The sequence below is a fragment of the Thermobia domestica genome, chromosome 15 (assembly GCF_964235325.1).
Source record: "Thermobia domestica chromosome 15, izTheDome1.hap1.1, whole genome shotgun sequence".
NCBI lineage: Eukaryota > Metazoa > Arthropoda > Insecta > Zygentoma > Lepismatidae > Thermobia > Thermobia domestica.
The window spans coordinates 43,108,729-43,128,089 of record NC_137468.1 but is presented as its reverse complement, the minus strand read 5'-3'; the positions used below and the strand labels follow the sequence as shown (position 1 = coordinate 43,128,089).

Genomic DNA, 19,361 nt, shown 5'->3' with positions numbered 1-19,361 from the left:
GTAGTGGTTGGGGTAAGAGATCTCTAAATTTGTCTGCAACAGTATACCTGGTATACAGCACTTTTTTGTGGGGTACTCTTAAGCTTTGTGACAGACCCACTCCGTACATTTGGGATTGTGGAATTTCTAGATTGAAACGCTAAGCACAGAATACACAATGCATAGGAGAACATGTCAGTTCCTTGTACTTTGTTGAAATTATAGTAACCGTTTTGTAATTGGATAAGTATTGTATTCTGAATTCTTACTTTAATATACGAGGGGGGCCCAAAAGAAACCGGATTGAAAGAGCGCTGCCGTTCCTAGGCGTAGTAGAGTTCTCCTGCTAGGTGGGTCTAGTAGAGACCTTCCCAGATCAGTTGGCCAAGCGCCGTCTGCGTAGGAGGTTAACGTTTGATTGTATTATTGTTTTTCTCAACTGTTCTCGTTTGTCGCCTGCGAAATCGTTATGGCAAAGGAACAAGGAGTGTGTTTGCTTCCTACATGGAAAATCGGAAACGAAAACTTACCAAATGCTTCAACAGACTTTCAAGAAGGATACTATGAACCACACACAATTTTTTTTAGTGGTTTGGGCGCTGTAAGTGTGGTGAGATGAGCGTTGAAGATCATGCTTGTTCTGGGTGCTCTTCATCGTTTTGAAACGAAAACATCGAACAAATCTGCCCCAAAATCAGCGAGGATAATCGTTTCATGATCGATGATATTTCAAAACAGTCAGGAGTGAGTTGGAACTCGTGCCAGCGTGAGGTTTTGCAAGTGAGACATGTTATTGCTAAGTTTGTTTCTCGCCTGCTCACACAGGATCAAATCATTCGTCTGAATTTGAGCCAGGACTTGAAAAATCAGATTGAAGTGATCCAAACTTTTTGACCAACATGATGACATTTTCCGAGAATTAAACAAAATTTAAAAGGAAAATGTTTTGATGGTGCAGAGGCTGTGAAAAGAGCTTCGCAGAGCGCATTGTACGATATAAAAGTTTCAGAGGTGCTTCAAACAGTGGAAAAGAAGATGAGAGAAATGAATCGCATTTAATGGAGAGTACTTTGAAGGAGACTGAAAGAATTTTGTAAAAAAATGTAATAAATTATTTTTTTTTAGAACGAAAGTCCGGTTTCTTTTGGGTCCTCCCTCGTATACACTATAACAGTTACTACATTTAGAAAGAAACTAAGTCCATGCACGTTTTCCTCTATAAAAGAGATAAGTGCCGTCTGTAATTAAAACGGGGCCGCGGTGGCTCAATGTTAGAGCGTTCACCTCCGGTGCTTGGGGATCCTGGTTCGATCCCAGCTTGCTCCAAGTGGGCTTTGTAGTGTACAAACATCGTGTGCGTGAGTTTTCTTGGGGTTTTCCCGTTTTCTTCCACTTTGTTCATTCCACCATTGCATTAATTTTTCATCATCTCTGTCTCCTTTAGCCTAGGCGGCATAACTATGGGACGTAAAACTGAAATATTTTATTTCCTTTCCTTCCTCCCCCCCCACCCACCCAGTTACAGAGCTCATAATAGTCTGGTCTCTTGTAAATAGTTGAAAAGTGGCCATAAGCACACGAAAAAGTGACTAAAAAGTGACCAAAATCTCATCACGCCCCTTTTTCCTTTGTCAATTTCTCCATCACGCCTTTGTTGTTCTGTTCCATCTTTTCTTCTTTATTTATTTATTTTTTATTTATTTATTTATTTTGAGCTTCCTCGTTTCTTAGGTTTTCTAAGTATGCTTTGTACTTACAGTAAGCAGACTTAGCAGATGTAAGAAGCTTCTGCGTAAATGGAACCAGTTCTGGCGTATTTCCGAATTTCTTTATCCCAGAAATTATATTTAACTTAGCACTGAAAGTTCTCAAAACCATGAAATATTCAAAATTACCACCTACTCTTAAGAAGAACACACAAGAACCTTAACACAAGACGAACATGATGAACCACACAAACGCACACACACACAACGTTGAGCGGAACGTTAACTATTACGAGAGAAAACTAAAGAACTATTATAATAGAAGAAAGAATAGACACAGAAGCGTTCTCAACCCAACCTTGAGAGCTTAAGCATCCACCAACCATCCACTATGATTTAGAAAGAATAAACGCTGAAGTGAGAATAAAGCTGACTGTTTCACATGTGGCAGCAAGTACTGAAGCTTTCAGCAGAGTAATAAGTAACAAGTTTCTGCCTTTTTTCCATTTATTTTTATATTTTTCTTAGAAAACTGCCAATGCAACACATAAATCACACGAAAAAGTCACTTTACCTCCCAAGTGACAAATTTGAAAAAAAGTAACTTTTAGTGACCAGCTTGAAAAAATAGTAACTTTTAGTTAAAAAGTGACTCGCTATGAGCCCTGTGATTAAAATTAAATAAGACTTAAGTTAGATTCTGTGTCCAGTAGTATTTTTTTTACTCTATTTTCTCCATCATCAGAGTTTATTTTTAGTTTTTTAAAAATTTAAATTGGTTAAGAACTTTCCATTTTATGTATTGAAAACTATAAAATTTTAACTTGTACAGTCAGAAACAATAGGTTGGAGCTATGCTTCTAACTGTACAAGGTTTTAATTTATTATCATTAAATACTTAGAACAAAATGCCTTATCGAAAAAACATACACAGTAATTACAGTCACTTCTGTTAATAAATACAGTAAGTCATAGTTTTATTTAAAGAAAGAAAAACTCACCGTGTTCAATAATTTCTACAAGGTTCTTCAAATGTGGAAGAATGGCACATCCCATAAGAATAGCGATCTGCTGAACGATCTTGATACCAGTATGTCTGGCCTGCCATGATTTTTTACTTCTACATACGGCCTTCAAGAAAGGCAGAAGAGATGGAATTCCAAGCGCAGAAGCAACGACAGCAAACGCTCTGGCTGTAGTGTTTCTCACGTACCTAGAATAAGGGATAGTCACGAAGTTAGTAACACGAAATTGTACATCCGTTGTATTATATAATTAATATTACTGAATTTTCAATTAAATGCCCATAACAAAGTATGTACATTAAATATAAATTATTATACACTTGAGCATGGAAAATACAAACTATACACATAAATTAATAATGCAACTTATACGAAACGCCCAAGAAAAAAAAAAGAGAACACTGATAGTCCTATTTAAAATGTATATTACGATACGCCTTTTGCTTATTAAAAATAACCTTAAAAGAGATCAAGAACTTGGTACAACTAAACTGAAAAAAAGTCTACACTAAGAGTCGGGTTCCATAGTGCTCAAAGCGATTGAGATAATGAGAAGGGGTTCTGATTTATCAGCTCGCAATGGTGTAGCTGAAGCTGATATAAAACACTCAAATTATCAGCACGACGTATTAGGGTAATGCTGAACAGCATGGAGGAAAAAAAAAAAAATACGGGAACCACCTTCATCAGTTGCGCCAAAGTTCCAACTGTAGATGGCAAGACACTGATTGGGATCCTGCACCTGGCTCAGGGTACTACTACTACCGGAGCAAAGACAATGTTTCTAACAAAAATCACTTTAATCACAGGCGAAACTAATAACTTGATGAGGCAATGCTCGCTGAGTTACGTGGTATGTCTGAGTCCTGTCACAAGAAGCACGTCGCAGAGGGACTCTGGAAAGTATGCAAAGATCAGGCTGCACTGAACAGGTGCCTCCTTCAATGGAAGCTCCGATGTCGTGCAACTGTTCATCGCCAGAGCCACCATACTGAACTGTACTCGGTGGAAAAGGGATTTTACAGCTTAGGGCAGACGGGTGTAATTCACTATCACAAGGATAAATGACCTTCTGCACTGCACAATATGGAAGTATCAAGTTTTAATATTATTTGCATGACGCTATCAGCAAACGTTGCACAAAAGCGCGGTCGTAAGGGCAAGAAGGTCCGTGTTACATGACATCAAGTTACAACACGTATTACGTGAAGAGAAATTCGATTTCTCAAATAAAAGATATAACCGAAAGATTTTCCGAGTTAATTGTTCCAATTTTATTGCAACTACTTTAGTGTAGTAATTTGTACCATGACATTTTTTTTAAAACACCCTGGACACATTAAAGATTTACACACTGTTTAGCATAAAACGTAATTTCAAAAACTTGCGGGAGTTACTTGCATAACTATGCAAGAAAAAAATTAGAGTAGAAATTACCCCCAAAATTAAACAGAATGAATTATTCGGTGATTTTGAATCGTTTTGATAACATGAAAATGTTTAAAGTTGTATCATTTGAAAGCATGTTTAATTTATATTAAAAGAAATAGAATCCACATTGATCCAATAACAATAAGCGAAGCTACAAATAATAGATAGAACCAACACTTTTCTCTAACGGATTAATAAATTAAAGCCTTCGTGAGAAAGTGAAAAAAATACTCACTCGTCGATGTTATCAATATCCGGTCTCATCGTAGAAATCATGGTAGCTAAACCAGCTGCTTTGGCTAAATTAGAAATAATTTCTCTGCCTTCCACACGAGCATAGTAATCTTCATCGATTAGAAGAGGTTCTATAACCACAAGGATCTGAAAATAGATGTTGAAATATTACAAGAAACTGCATTGCATTACGTATCATTTGCAACAGGCAAATAATCACTCATGATTAAGGACTTATCTGAAACCCTTAACAGTCTTCAGTCCACCTACGCCATCTTTTGCTTTTTAGACAACTGATTTATATGAGGAATTACTTGTTTCCTTTCAAATGGACTGAAATTTTCATTATATGATTTTATTGCTTTCTTTTCAAGTCTAGTTAAATGTTCCTTGCTTTTTTAAAAATAAATTTGCAATTCAGTTTAAAATGAATGAATTTGCATTATTTATAAATTTAACAGTAGTTATTTAAAAAAAAAATCTGTATAAATCAATGGACTAAAACAACCGTTAAGAATGATATCCATTAAGAACTATCTGTAAGCGATGATCAATTTTTGAGAGCCTGGATGCTCTCTTGTCCGCATCAGAAACATCTCTTTGACGGTAATTTAGATACAAACACACGAGCATCCAGGCTCTCAAAATGATCACCGCTTATATGTAATTCTTAAGGCATCTCAATAGATCTGTAATGTACTGTATTAGTTAATAATAGACAATACGATCCCATTTCCAACGATATCAACTAAACTGTCCTACCGGGGTAAAACAATTTAAAATAATACTCACTTCCATGTTCCTTGAGGGGAGATATTTGTAAATACTCATCTGCTATACTTCGGAGACTAATCGGTTTGTCCTTGGCAGCAAGAGATTGCAAAATTTACATGCTTCTATTTCTTATATATTTTATTCACTGCACACATATAAAAGATACAAACTTCTAAAAATGTTTAATGAATAACATATGAAAGAAGATATGAACATGTAAAAGTTGTAATCTGTTCAGTCAAAAAGTGAAAGATGAACAGATGATTATTCAGAAACACCTGTACTCAGAAAACATGGAAGCGAGAGTTAAAATATATGAAGTATTACTTATTTCTTTAAGGAGCTTAAAACAAGATTGCTTGACAAACGAAATTTTCGATAGTTGACATTACTCGTATAGGTCAATGCCAAACTTCTTTCTATCGGCCATAGCTAGTAGTGAAGAGTGCACAATCAATCAACCTAATTTAAAACTTATGGGTAATAACGTCATTGCTATCAAATTTCTGTATATGGAAAGAGCAGATTCGTTTATTTCGCAGAGATTAAGTGAGTCGGTTAGGCTTTTTAGCTTACGAGAGCAAATGACAATCCGTGCGAATAACAATCGCTAAATTCTGACATTCGGTTTTCTTTACGGAAACTCAATTTTAAAATGTATCTGTAGATAAATAGGAAGTTGGGTATATCGCAATGCTAATGAAAATTATATATATATATATATATATATATATATATATATATATATATAGGAAATCATGACGAAAAAATGTACGAGGTTTCGTGAAGCTGTGAAAAAGGAACATTTCAATTATTCCCTGGAACATTTCGAAAGAACAAGGAACAAAGAAACTCATATAACAATATTTCTACATATTGGAAGGAACATTTCAATATAGATAGAAGAAAGAAAAAAAAATCACAAGGAAATTACACCAACTGTTATATGAACATACATTCTACTCTAAATATAACTATGTGGGTAATTATCTCGTTAATTATCTAAAATTTTACACGAGTTTCTTAGTGTTTTCGCAAGTAAAATGCAAACATTCTGCAGCTGGCGCTTTTAAGATAAGACCTGACTATGTGTAATATATTCTACAATTATTTGCCTACAGTTAGTGCAAAAAGTATTGATACACCTAAATAAATTATTTGTAAGTCTTTAAAATTACTACTCCAAAGAACTTTTTAATGAATAGACGAAGCTAGTTTACTTTTTGTTCCATTTTATAGGTGTATGAATACTTTTTGCACTAACTGGATACTGTTTGGTCCAATTACCTGTAAACAATAAGCAGGAAAAAACGAAATACAGACGAGTCTCCATTCAATCACCCTATTGTGGAGACAAAACGCCATCCAACCACCACACCTTATTTCTTTATATTATTTTCACAAGAGGAAATACCAATGCCACTAAAATATAGGAAATATAGGAATTTATAGGAAAAGACGCAAATATATAGGAAAAATAGGAAATATAGGAGCATTGGAAAGCCTGATATCGTGATATAGCACTATATTTTGTAAATGTACTAGTATTCAGGATCATATATAGGTGTACATTAATATTAAATTATTATACACCCCCTTCAGCGCTTAACGTACGAACACTTTTCGTCAAATTACGTTCGTAATCGATAATAATAAACCAAAATTGGGACTTTTATTAATCTGAACAGTTTCCACAAGCAACCATGTCCACAGGAATTGTTCCAATTATGAACATACATAAAAAAAATTACCTTGTGCACGTACGGTCGAACCAAGTCATCCAATTTGTACAGAATTCTGTCAATGACCTTCACAAGCAAGTGTCGTTCCTGATCTTCCAACGTAGGTGACATGAGCAAAGGTAAAATCTGGTTGAACAAAGGCCCAGCTCCGAACTCGCGAGCTTTATCTGTGATTTGTCTCAAGGCTGCTTTTCTCATCGGAGGCGTTCCGTTCTTAATTTTCAATAGTAACTTCATTATCTTTCGCTCCTTCTGTTCTTCTGGACTCAAACTCTCTTCGTCCACATCCACCTACACAAAGGAAACGAAACATACAGATTTAGATAAATACCAATATCTAAAATGTCATCATATAAACAGTATATTTATATTGCTAATTAAAGTTTCAAATAACATTTCATGTTGCTAGTATCATTGTTTTATGAGTTTAGCACTCAACCTTTTTCACTAGCACGACCACAACAAGAACTACTACTACAAATAATAATAATAATAATAATGAACTTATTCCCTTCAACTTCTGACGTTACCATCATCATAAAAAATAAAGGTCTATACGTTAGTTTTCCTTTTATGCGAAATTATGCATAATAAGGTATTTATTTACTTTATTATAAGCCTATATGTTACACGAGAGAGATACTGTGTTTTTAAATCGAATAACGAAAAATCAGTATTCAAGTCAGGAAAAAAATATGTTTCGACATGGCTTTTTTGCTTATATATAAATTAACTATAAGCTGCCGAGGCTGCACACACAAATTCAGCTCATCGCTTTCATTGAACATTTCTTGCACCTCACTAAATTGTTTCCTTGCAGAACATCACTTGTATTTCGATATTCAATACAAGTATCGATTGAGCAAGTAGATATATTCAATTAGCAACTATACGTAACATAAAAATAGACACAAAATATGTATAAATAAAGTTATTCCACACTGGAAGTCTACTTTCACTAAGATTGTTCCCCACCGACACACATACCGTTAGCTGTTCAAACACTACACTATCATAAGGAATGACTGAGAAGAATTACACTTAAGATATTTATAAATACGTTTATCTCGAAATATGAATAATGTCAGCAAAGTTAAATTTCCTTTCGGAGGGCGCCAGGAAGGAATGTTATGGGCGCTGCGTTGGATAGGGCTGCCCTATCGCAACAGGTTCTCTCTTTTCAGAACCTTCTCCCATCTAGTCAATGGACATTCTTAATAACAAATTGAAGAAAAAGACGAAATATTAGATAATTTATTATTTAATAGTATAAATAAGATCTTTGCGCATTCCATTACTTGTATTTTTATTTTTGGATTAAGAAATTAGTAATCAAATGTAACGCTTTTACTTCTTAAGGTGAGGAGAAATGACCAACAAAATTTAATTATGGAAGAAGAACTTCTTAACAGGAAGCTGAATATATAGAAAAACTAACTAACTAACTCTATGGCCTATGGGTCAGTCCATTTCAAATCATCCAGCTAAAATATCAAATGAAACCCATAGTCTCAGAATGGCATGAAGATTTTTCTGTTCACTCTACTTGCCATCCTTATTGATCACACCAAATTTTAATTTGATATCTTATATACTTTTTTAGTTAAATTTTTTTTTTAGTTTGGTAAAATATACGTTTTTGTTGTTGCAGAGGGTTAAAGAGATTACGACATTGATATACTAAAAAGATCATAACTTTGTTAATTCTCATCATATTACAATGATTTTTTCACTAAAATGATCACAATAAGATACAGAATAAGGTAAAAATACATTCAGTTACTTGTACTTGAATTGTTGTAGTAAATATTAGCTCAAACCTGGATATTACGATTTTTTTAAAGAAAAAACATAAAATTTTAAAATACAGTAAAAACTTAAAGGCACTACATAAACCAAAGTATTTTATATGTATTTATAAACCTAAAGGCATGAGCTAATGTGTTCTGAAAGAAAAACTGTGGGTTTTTAACTGCAAATATTTTTAAACCATTTATCTTTAGAGTACGGCCAGGTATTTCAAGAAAATCGTAGACCTTCACGTTGGCAGCCCTGGCGTTGTCCCTAATTGTCACAGGGATATGAACCATATCTCGTTACAAAGCTTATGGAACACAGATTCCAACAAGGTAACTTCTGTGCGCCCTTGTTTCCAACCCATAGAAGAAGAAGAAGAAAAAAAATTGCTTTTTTTCAAAAAAAATATTTTGTCGGACTCTGGCAACACTGTTCATTGTCATACGCAGGAAAAAAAAAAATATCGCATACACACCAGACATTGGGTGGAATCATATAAAAAAATAAAGGGCCTAGGTGCAATAGCTTGCGAGATAAAAATTCGAAATCTCGTATATCCTATGGTCAACCTGTATATATTTTACGAAGGAACTGTAGTCTACCCTCAGGTTGGCAACTCTGGCGACTTTCCTAATTGTCACAGAGACGCGAATGATACCTCGCTGCAAAGCTTACGGAACACTGGTTCCAATGAGGTACCTTTTGAGCCCCCCCGATTCCCAGCCCACAAAAGCTGAAAATCATCTTTGACGTTTGTGAGACTTTGGCAACACTGTTCTTTGTCATAAAAGAAAAATCACTTTCTCCTACGGATTCGGCATGAGGGGGCACAGTCTAGGTTCATTAGGAGCCGAGCAACAGAGGTTTGAAGTACTGGCGCTAAGAGAAAGGGATGAGCCAGGCATCTTCTAAGGGTTAAACTAGTGCAAATTTTACTTTCTGAAAACTCATTGAATGATTTACATGTAAGGCGTAATGAAATTATGACATTTTAATCAAGCTGAAGATGTTAAATTACTTAAGCTGCAGTAAATTTATCAATGTTCTAGAACTAATACAACTGCGCATAAGCTTTTACAGTAAACTTTAAAATCAAATAACCAAAATGTAATTTTATTTTATTTTATTTTATTTTTTTACTCGTAAGCGCTTTCGATAATAGTCTTAGTTTTTAATAAATTAAAAATATATTTAATGTATTTAGAAAGTAAGATTGTTTCACAAAGTATTTCACAAATCAAATCAGTTCGTTGGAATCTTATATCAGTTTAGGTAGCAATTTCGTTCGGTATCTTGAGGAGTGCGAATCCTACAGCCTTCAGATTCATGAAAAAGAGTTGAGTTGATTTCAGTTTAGCGTCCCTTTCAGCAGCGAGACTATATGAGACGTGGACCCACTGATTAACGTGGAATCCGAACCACATGAGTTCATGAAAAAGACTTTGGATTAAAAGCTACATGGTGTTTTTTTGCCACCAGTCATGGGAAGTCTCCTTATGACGGTACAGGTGGCACTGTCAAGCGCATCGTGACAAAAGCAAGTCTCCAACGCAGTCCTGGTAATGCTATTGATAATTCCGATTTTTTTTATTATTATTATTATTATTTTTTTTTTTTTTTCAAGGAAAATATAGAAAATATAAAGTTCACAATGATTAGAAAAGAAATCTTGATAGATGCACGAAAAAACTTAGAAGGGCGTTTCACTCAAGCCAGGACAGTACCTGGAACACGTAGTCTTCATCACTTTGAGCCCAAATCTGAGGACTCCACTGGAACAAAACGAGCAACTTTTGCACAATATTCAACTTTTCTGGAGAAAATTATTCGGCGAAAATGCCTGTTGTGGGTGTGCACAATTACATTGCATGCCTTTATGATGACCGGTGGTATTTTGGATTAGTTTTGTCAAAACATGATAATGAAGGAGACGTTAAAATTAAATTTATGCATACCCATGGGCCGGCTCCATCTTTTCACTGGCCCCCAAACGAACATGTTTGCTGGATTCCTATGAGTAACATAATTTCATGTGTAATCCCCCCCCCCCCCCCGTCACAAAAGCATCCGGAAGAATGTATTTTTTTTTTTCGAAAAGGAAATAGGTTCAATCAATCTTCAGTGCAACAAGATGTTGAAACAAATGCAAGCCCAGAAATAAAATGTTGCTAGTGTTTTATTTAAACATTTTCTGTAATTCCACTTCAGGACTTCTATGGTGTAAATAGTAAATGAACCACTTCAGGACTTTAAGATGATTTGGTAAATTCTTTTTTCGTTCACTGATTATATTCAATCTGTTGTATGTGATGAATATGTATAATTCATTAAACTCATAGTGAATAGCTATTTTCTTCTTCCTTTGTGGGTTGGGAATCGGGGGGGCTCAAAAGTTACCTCATTGGAACCAGTGTTCCGTAAGCTTTGCAACGAGGTATCATGTGCGTCTCTGTGACCATTAGGGAAGTCGCCAGGGTTGCCAACCTGAGGGTAGATCACAGTTCCTTCGTAAAATATATACAGGTTGACCATAGGATATACGAGATTTCGAATTTTTATCTCGCAAGCTATTGCACCTAGGCCCTTTATTTTTTTATATGATTCCACCCATTGTCTGGTGTGTACGCGATAACTTTTTTTCCTGCGTATGACAATGAACAGTGTTGCCAGAGTCCGACAAAATATTTTTTTTGAAAAAAAGCAATTTTTCTTCTTCTTCTTCTATGGGTTGGAAACAAGGGCGCACAGAAGTTACCTTGTTGGAATCTGTGTTCCATAAGCTTTGTAACGAGATATGGTTCATGTCCCTGTGACAATTAGGGACAACGCCAGGGCTGCCAACGTGAAGGTCTACGATTTTCTTGAAATACCTGGCCGTACTCTAAAGATAAATGGTTTAAAAATATTTGCAGTTAAAAACCCACAGTTTTTCTTTCAGAACACATTAGCTCATGCCTTTAGGTTTATAAATACATATAAAATACTTTGGTTTATGTAGTGCCTTTAAGTTTTTACTGTATTTTAAAATTTTATGTTTTTTCTTTAAAAAAAATCGTAATATCCAGGGTTTGAGCTAATATTTACTACAACAATTCAAGTACAAGTAACTGAATGTATTTTTACCTTATTATGTATCTTATTGTGATCATTTTAGTGAAAAAATCATTGTAATATGATGAGAATTAACAAAGTTATGATCTTTTTAGTATATCAATGTCGTAATCTCTTTAACCCTCGGCAAAAACAAAAACGTATATTTTACCAAACTAAAAAAAATTTTAACTAAAAAAGTATATAAGATATCAAATTAAAATTTGGTGTGATCAATAAGGATGGCAAGTAGAGTAAACAGAAAAATCCTCATGCCATTCTGAGACTATGGGTTTCATGACCTGGATGAATTGACACGGACTGACCCCTATGGAACCCGGAGGTTCAGTGCCGCGTTCACAAAAGCTCTCCACTGACTTCTATCCTTAGCTAATTGCATCCAGTTTCGACTTTGTATTCCTATCTCTGCGAGATCCATCTTAATATTGTCCTCCCATCTGCGCCTAGGTCTTCCTAATGGTCGTTTTCCTATGGGTCTACCAGTCAAGACTTTGAAAGCGTTTCTACTTTCTTCCATTCTAGCTACATGACCTGCCCACCTAAGCCTCCTAGACTTGACGACCCTAACAATGTTGGGTAAACCGTATAAACTATGTAGTTCCTCGTTATGAAGGTTCCGCCATTCCCCATTCTCGTTCCTCTTGGGTCCGAATATTCTTCTCAGGATCCTGTTCTCAAATACTTTCAGTCCATGTTCTTCCCTCAGAGTAAGCGACCATGTTTCACAACCATACAGAACAACAGGCATGATTATCGTTTTATATATTTTAAGCTTCAAATTCCTCGACAGAATTCGCGACGACAAGAGATTTTGAACCGAATAGTAACACGAATTCCCTGCTTTTAGTCGACATTTAATTTCTTCGTGAATATGATTTTCGTCTGTTAATATTGATCCTAAATATTTGAAAGTATCCACTTTATCAAAAGTATTATTTAATATTTTAACGCCTCCACAATTTGCCGTATTACGGTCCCGACGCACTTCCATGTATTTAGTTTTCTCTGCATTTACTTCTAAACCCATGTCCTTGCAAGCGTTTAATAAGATCTCTGCATTTATTTCTACTGTTCTCCTATCATCCCCTATTAAATTTACATCATCAGCATATGCCATAACCTGGTGAATGCCGTTCAACTCTAGGCCCTGGTTGCTATCTTTGATTTTCCTTATGGTGTATTCCAGCACAAAGTTAAATAATAATGGCGACAACGCATCTCCTTGTTTCAGGCCATTTTCGACGTGGAAGCTCGTGGACAAAAATTTTCCTACCCGGACTTTACTTTGGGATTCACTTAAACATATCTTAATTAATCTAATTAGCTTTCTCGGTATTCCAAGTTCTGTAAGAACGTTGTATAATGTTTCTCTCCTAACCGAGTCGTAAGCCTTTCTAAAATCTATAAATAGTTGATGTACCGGGGTATTGTATTCCCACTTCTTTTCGAGTATTTGGCGAATGGTAAATATTTGGTCGATAGTTGATCGATTTCGTCTAAATCCGCACTGATAATCTCCAATAATTTCATCTGCGTATGGGGTCAATCTTGCTAACAGAATATTTGAAAGGATTTTATAGGATGTTGACAGAAGAGAAATGCCTCGATAATTATTACAGTCAGTTTTGTCGCCTTTCTTGTGAATTGGAACAATGATTGATTCTTTCCACTCTTTTGGCAATTCTTCCTTGTTCCAGATAAGGAGAATGAGTTTGTGTATCTTGTTGCACAATTTTTCGCCTCCAGCTAAAATTAACTCAGCCGGAATTTCATCTACACCCGGAGATTTGTGTTTCTTCAATTTCTTTATAGCGGCTTCCACTTCTATTCGATTGGGTTCTGGAATATACGGTTCTGCGGTGTGTATCTCCTTTTCTCCACGCACATTAGTTTTTGGCTGCGTGTTCAGCAAATCGTCAAAGAAATCTTTCCATCTATTTAAGAGGCTATCCGTATCGGTGAGAACTGTTCCGTCAGATTTCTTTAATATGTAAGCACGAGGTTGATAGCCTTTCTTAAATTCGCTGATCCCCTTATACATGTCCCGAATATTTTTATTTTTACTATTATCTTCAAGTTCCTTAATTTTAGCTTTCAAAAAATCCCGTTTCTTTGTTCTAAAAGTTTTGGAAGTTTCCCGCCTGGTATCTGCGAAATTTTGTGTAGTTGTTTCATTCGGATTTTGTAGCCACCGCAATTTTGCCTGTTTTCTCTTCTCTGCTAGTTTAATGCATTCTTGGTCGAACCATGGTTTGTTCCTACGTATTTCCGCGTGTCCCAATTTTTCTATTGCTGAACTTTTAATGCTATCTCTAATTTCAATCCAAGTATCCTCAACACTAGTGCACTCCGAGTCTTCTAAAACCGCGAATCTATTCGAAACTTCAATCTGGTATTCCTCTCTTACCTGGCTCTCTTCTAATTTCTTTAAATTAAATCTCTCCGTTTTCGGACATTGAATATTACCTTTATTCAACGATAATCTCTCCCGTATTATTGCTACTACCAGGTAGTGATCAGTGTCACAATCAGCCCCTCTAAACGACCGGACGTCAATCATGCTAGATTGTCTTCTTCTATCTACTAAAGCGTGATCAATTTGATTATGTGTTTTTCCGTCTGGTGATGTCCAAGTGTATTTATGAACGTCGCGATGTGGGAATTTTGTACTCTTCACGATTAGGTTTTTGGATGTTGCAAAGTTCACGAGTCTAACACCGTTGTCATTACTTTCCTTATGCAAACTTTCGTTCCCTATAATCGGTTTGAAAATATCCTCTCGTCCTACCTTCGCATTGAAATCCCCTAGTAGAATCTTCATATGGTATCGCGGGAGTTGGTCAAATATCCGTTCCACTTCTTCGTAAAAACTATCTTTTATATCGTCACCCTTATCTTCAGTTGGAGCATGTACATTTAAAACAATAATATCACACCACCGTCCCTTAAGAGTAATAAAAGAAAGTCTGTCAGTAACAAATTCAACCCGTTTAATTGCTGGTAATATTCGTTTGTGAACGAAAAACCCTGTTCCTAACTGGTGATTTTTATTTCCTTCCCCGTAAAAGAACGTAAAATTTCCGGAATTCTCAGATCCATTTCCTTCCCACCTAACTTCCTGAACTCCTACTACGTCCATCCTGTATTTCTCTAACTCACTCGTTACAGATTTTAACGCGCCTGCCCTATAAAGACTTCTAATATTCCATGTTCCAAATCTCATGTCCATTTTCTTTTGCTGATGTCGTGCCAAGTTATCAGTCCTTGTCCGAGGCTTTTGTGAATGTTTCTGAACAAGTACCTTTTTTTACAGAATGAGGGTGTTAGCCTTACCCAAACCCCCAAGCTGGAGGACCACTCCTAGTCGTCTGTCCGCGACTGCTTATTCAGTATATTCGCAGCTAACCTCTATATCTAGAGGCCTTCTCCTCGATCCGCAACCTGAGGACGCGCCATGCCGTGGTGACAGGAACCCACGTTACACGGGGTGGAGAAATGGGGTCTGTACGAATATTTAATAACACAAGATCATCATCGTCATCGTCCCTCAAGTAACATCATTATACTGAACCATGATTTTACAGAGAGGAAAGTTGAAATTAATTTTGTTGGAGTTTAGACTTGTCAGAAACTTTTTTTTCACCTTAATATAACACTAAATGTGAACAGACCTCTCTTGTAGTAACCTCTTATCAAAATGAAATGAAATGAAATCTACGTCCCACGGTTATGCCGGCTAGGCTAAAGGAGACGGTGATTATGCGAAATGAATGGAATGGTAGAATAAATCAAGTAAGAGGAAACGATAGAACCCCGAGAAAACATAACAACAACAACAACACAAATCTCACTTGGGGCGAGCTGGGATCGAACCAAGGACCCCACACACCAGAGGTGAACGCTCTACCACTGAGCCTCTACTACGGCCTCCTCGAATTTATTAAGAATCAAACATAATTACAATACCCATGATAATCGATATCCTGCATGACAAATGCTTATATATATATATATATATATATATATATATATATATAATCGTTATTTTACGAATTTTGGATAGACTACTATTTATTCTATAGTAGATTTAAGAAACTTAGCAAAGAAAGACTGGCCCAGCAAGGAAAGTGAAAGTATAACGAAACTGCCATCATACTTACGAAAGCAGTGTTTTTTTTTCCTATTGTTTCAACAAAAGTTATGTATAATTTATAAACGTACTCTTTTTATTTAACATGTCCTAATGTACTACTAACTGTACTGTTTCAGTGCTTTCTGACACCTTCTTAAGCAGATCAGATCTGGCAACCCACATGAAATTCATCTAACTTCTTTGGAATTTTATTTTGCACCATTTCGTGTATACCGTGAACAACGATGAAGTCATAAATCTTGTTAATCAGATCATGTAAATTGATTGCACTAGAAGTTCTTGTTGCTGTGAAAAATTAAAAGATACTTACAAAGAATGTTAACTGCAATATAATCATTGAAGCTTATACAAAACGTTCAATCTAGATTTAAGATTATAATAGCATATTCACAACAAGATGCCAGTTAGAAGTGAGCCCTATTTCTACAAACAGCATAAAACGATAAATCTTTACAAAAATCTTTTGCGTAAACGTAAGTGCATAAGCAACAAGATCTTCAAAAAACAAGCAATCTATTCATTCTTTAAACCACAAAGAAAAGTCTATGTTATGTCGAAGCTGTTATTTTGCCTCTACTCGTATTACTCCGTCATTGTGAATCATCAAACCACTACGAGAATCATCGCTTCTTTTACCCACAAAAGTGTGTAGTTGACAAGTACCTAGGCGAGTGCATGAATCAACTTTTGTTTGTTGATCGTACAAGCTTACATATCGGCCCAAGTTATGAAAACCATAGCACTGTAGTAGTACACCTTGCTACATCTACCAGCTGCACTTCTAAAATTGTAAGTAATTTTATGACCTATTTTTCTATCTCCTGGATTTTTTAAAACTATTTTCTACACTATAGAAAGTCACTTAATGTGTAAGCAAGATGTTGGAATGAAAAACGAATCCTGGTATAGTTACTTACCAATAATTTATCGAAATACTGTGCATCTTCAGGTTTCATAAACGGCAAATTTCCTTTAGGCTGGTTATCCATATATTTAGCTGATTTGTCTTCTGACTGAATGAAAAATCCAGTAGGTGTACCGGCAATAGGTGTTGGAGTAGCAGTTAATTTCCTTGCTGGAGTTCTGATTGGAACGTATCCTTAAAAGATAAGAAAATTAGAATAAACATTCTATAGTCCAAACTGCAATTAATACTTTTGAAGTGGAATTTCACAAGACTAAATACTGATTAAAAATCTGCTCATATTACAGTAAAGTCTTACAACTTCTGAATTTCGAGCAACTTTAGTGATATACTATTGAACTATTTAAAGTATAAAACAAAAAGGAATATTATGAATGAACACTACAAGAAAGTATTGTCTATAAATATACTGTGAATAATGTCAGTAACCATACGCTTAAGTCAATTAGCTTAGATGAACTACCGAACTTTTATTTCATAACACGAAGAATAACTTTATTAAGTCAAAAATTCTTATCTTCTCAGAACCTCAATTTCTAACAACACTAAAACAGTAAAACTGTCAGATAACAAGCACGTTGAAATATCTGGTAATATTTAGATTCCTTTCATATTTTACGCAGCCTGCTACTCTTATACAAGAAAGGAAATTTAATGTATAAAAGAAAGAATTAATAAGGGAGGATGATGTACATAACCATAGAAAAAAATCGCCCCAACTTATTCTCCCTCGTTACATGTCTTACAAAACAAATCAAACTTCATTGTCATTTTAACGTACATAAATAGATTTCTATAATTTCAGATGTATCTAGTTCGAAACATAGGATAAAACATATAGAAAGAAATACTTCCACGAAATATTTTGAATACAAAAAATTTTCGTAGTACTAAAATATCACATATTCAGCTAAGCTCATGTTTCAGATTATAGTAGTATAGTTCCTCAACAGTCAAAACAAGAGAAATGAGCTTCGTGTCACAGTAAAACTACGGTAGATTTCAATTCTCCAACTTGAAGTAGTACATCTGTAACTACTGATTGCAACAGAATAGGACACAAAATCAGTATCAAAAACCCATTACTCCCTATCTCTTACTGTTTATGTTCGACTGAGATTAATACTAAAAGCGTAAGTGCTAATTGATATCTATCATTTCCTGTTGCAACAGAAGAATAAAATTAGTGGTAAAAATATATCCTTGCGGATTGAATCTATATTTAAAAAATCTGCTTATCGTTATTTATTACCGTTTTATTCATTATGGAATCAGTGTTGTAACCGAAAACTCGCAGATTTTCAGCACTTCCTGTTTGAACAAGTAGATAAAACTGAGACAAAACTTACTCTTGAGACGCAGAATCTGAGTCATAAAACCGCTTTTCTGTATCTCTTTTTCCGTTTTTGCTCTATGGAAATAAGCATTGAAACCAGAAATACTAGGAAATTTAAACCACTTCCGGTTTCGGTAGTGTTGCAGGTTGTGATGATATGCTATCTCGAGACGCTGAATCGACCGAAAAAAAAAAATTACTTGTTCTCTCTTACTGTTTTTGGTCTACGGCGATAAACGTTAAAACTGGAAATGGTTTATTTTATATCACTTCCGTTTTCAATAAAGGGTTAATGGAGGGGACAGAACCTTTTCTTGAGACGATAAATAAACTGGGGAAAAAAACTCCTTGATCTTTTATCGTTTTTGATCTATGGAAATCAATACTGAAACCGAAAGAACTAGGAAATTTCAATTACTTCCGATTTCAATAGTGTGTTGCGCGTTGTGACGGCATGTTCTCTTGAGACGCTAAATTGACTGCAGAAAACAGTTTGTCGCTATCTATTACCGGTTTTGTTCTATGGAGATAAACGCTGAAACCGGAAATCGCTAATCTGAACCACTTCTAGTTTCAATAAAGGGTCAACGGTTAAGATGGAACCTGTTCTTGGGACGCTGCTTGCTCTGATACCTGTCGACATAGCCATTCTACTACACTTCCGACACTTATACGTAACATACTTTGGAAATCTAAAAATTAATAAAGAAAGAAAGAAATAATAATAAATAAATTAAATTACCTGCTGGAGGTTGTAGAACTTTGTAACCAACAGGAAACATTGCATCCAATTCTTCGTCAGACAAGGGACGATTTCGTTCATCAATTTCTCGCTCCCAACGGTACGCTTGTAACTGTTCCGGCGTCATTGTCATTAAGTGACCTGCAAAATAATATTACATCATTACAGATCAAATAAGCAAATCTAAAGGAAGTTTAATTAATTCATATTATGAAAAAAAAAGTAATACCATAAATAAAATCTAAACGTTATTTAAACAGAATTTCTTGTAAATTCTTAATCACTGATATTAATAAACTGAAACATAATTTATAATCTTTTCAATGCCAAAAAGATCTCAGGAAAAAAATAAAAGTTATCACAAGACAGGAAGGGAAACGAATTCCGGTCTTCCTTTTCAGATTAC

General features: G+C 35.2%; 1 protein-coding gene across 3 annotated transcripts in view; it reads right to left on the bottom strand.

Annotated features, from left to right (window-relative positions):
• Sf3b1 (splicing factor 3b subunit 1) overlaps nt 1-19,361 on the bottom strand; it is a 99,984-nt gene that overhangs the window by 33,529 nt on the left and 47,094 nt on the right. For all 3 annotated transcript variants that reach the window (XM_081739648.1, XM_081739650.1, XM_081739651.1), the window contains 5 exons: nt 18,956-19,096; nt 16,870-17,051; nt 6,901-7,182; nt 4,377-4,522; nt 2,687-2,898 (listed from right to left, as the gene is read on the bottom strand). In XM_081739648.1, coding sequence (XP_081595774.1) covers nt 2,687-2,898; nt 4,377-4,522; nt 6,901-7,182; nt 16,870-17,051; nt 18,956-19,096 — 963 coding nt within the window. The remainder of the gene's footprint in view (nt 1-2,686; nt 2,899-4,376; nt 4,523-6,900; nt 7,183-16,869; nt 17,052-18,955; nt 19,097-19,361) is intronic.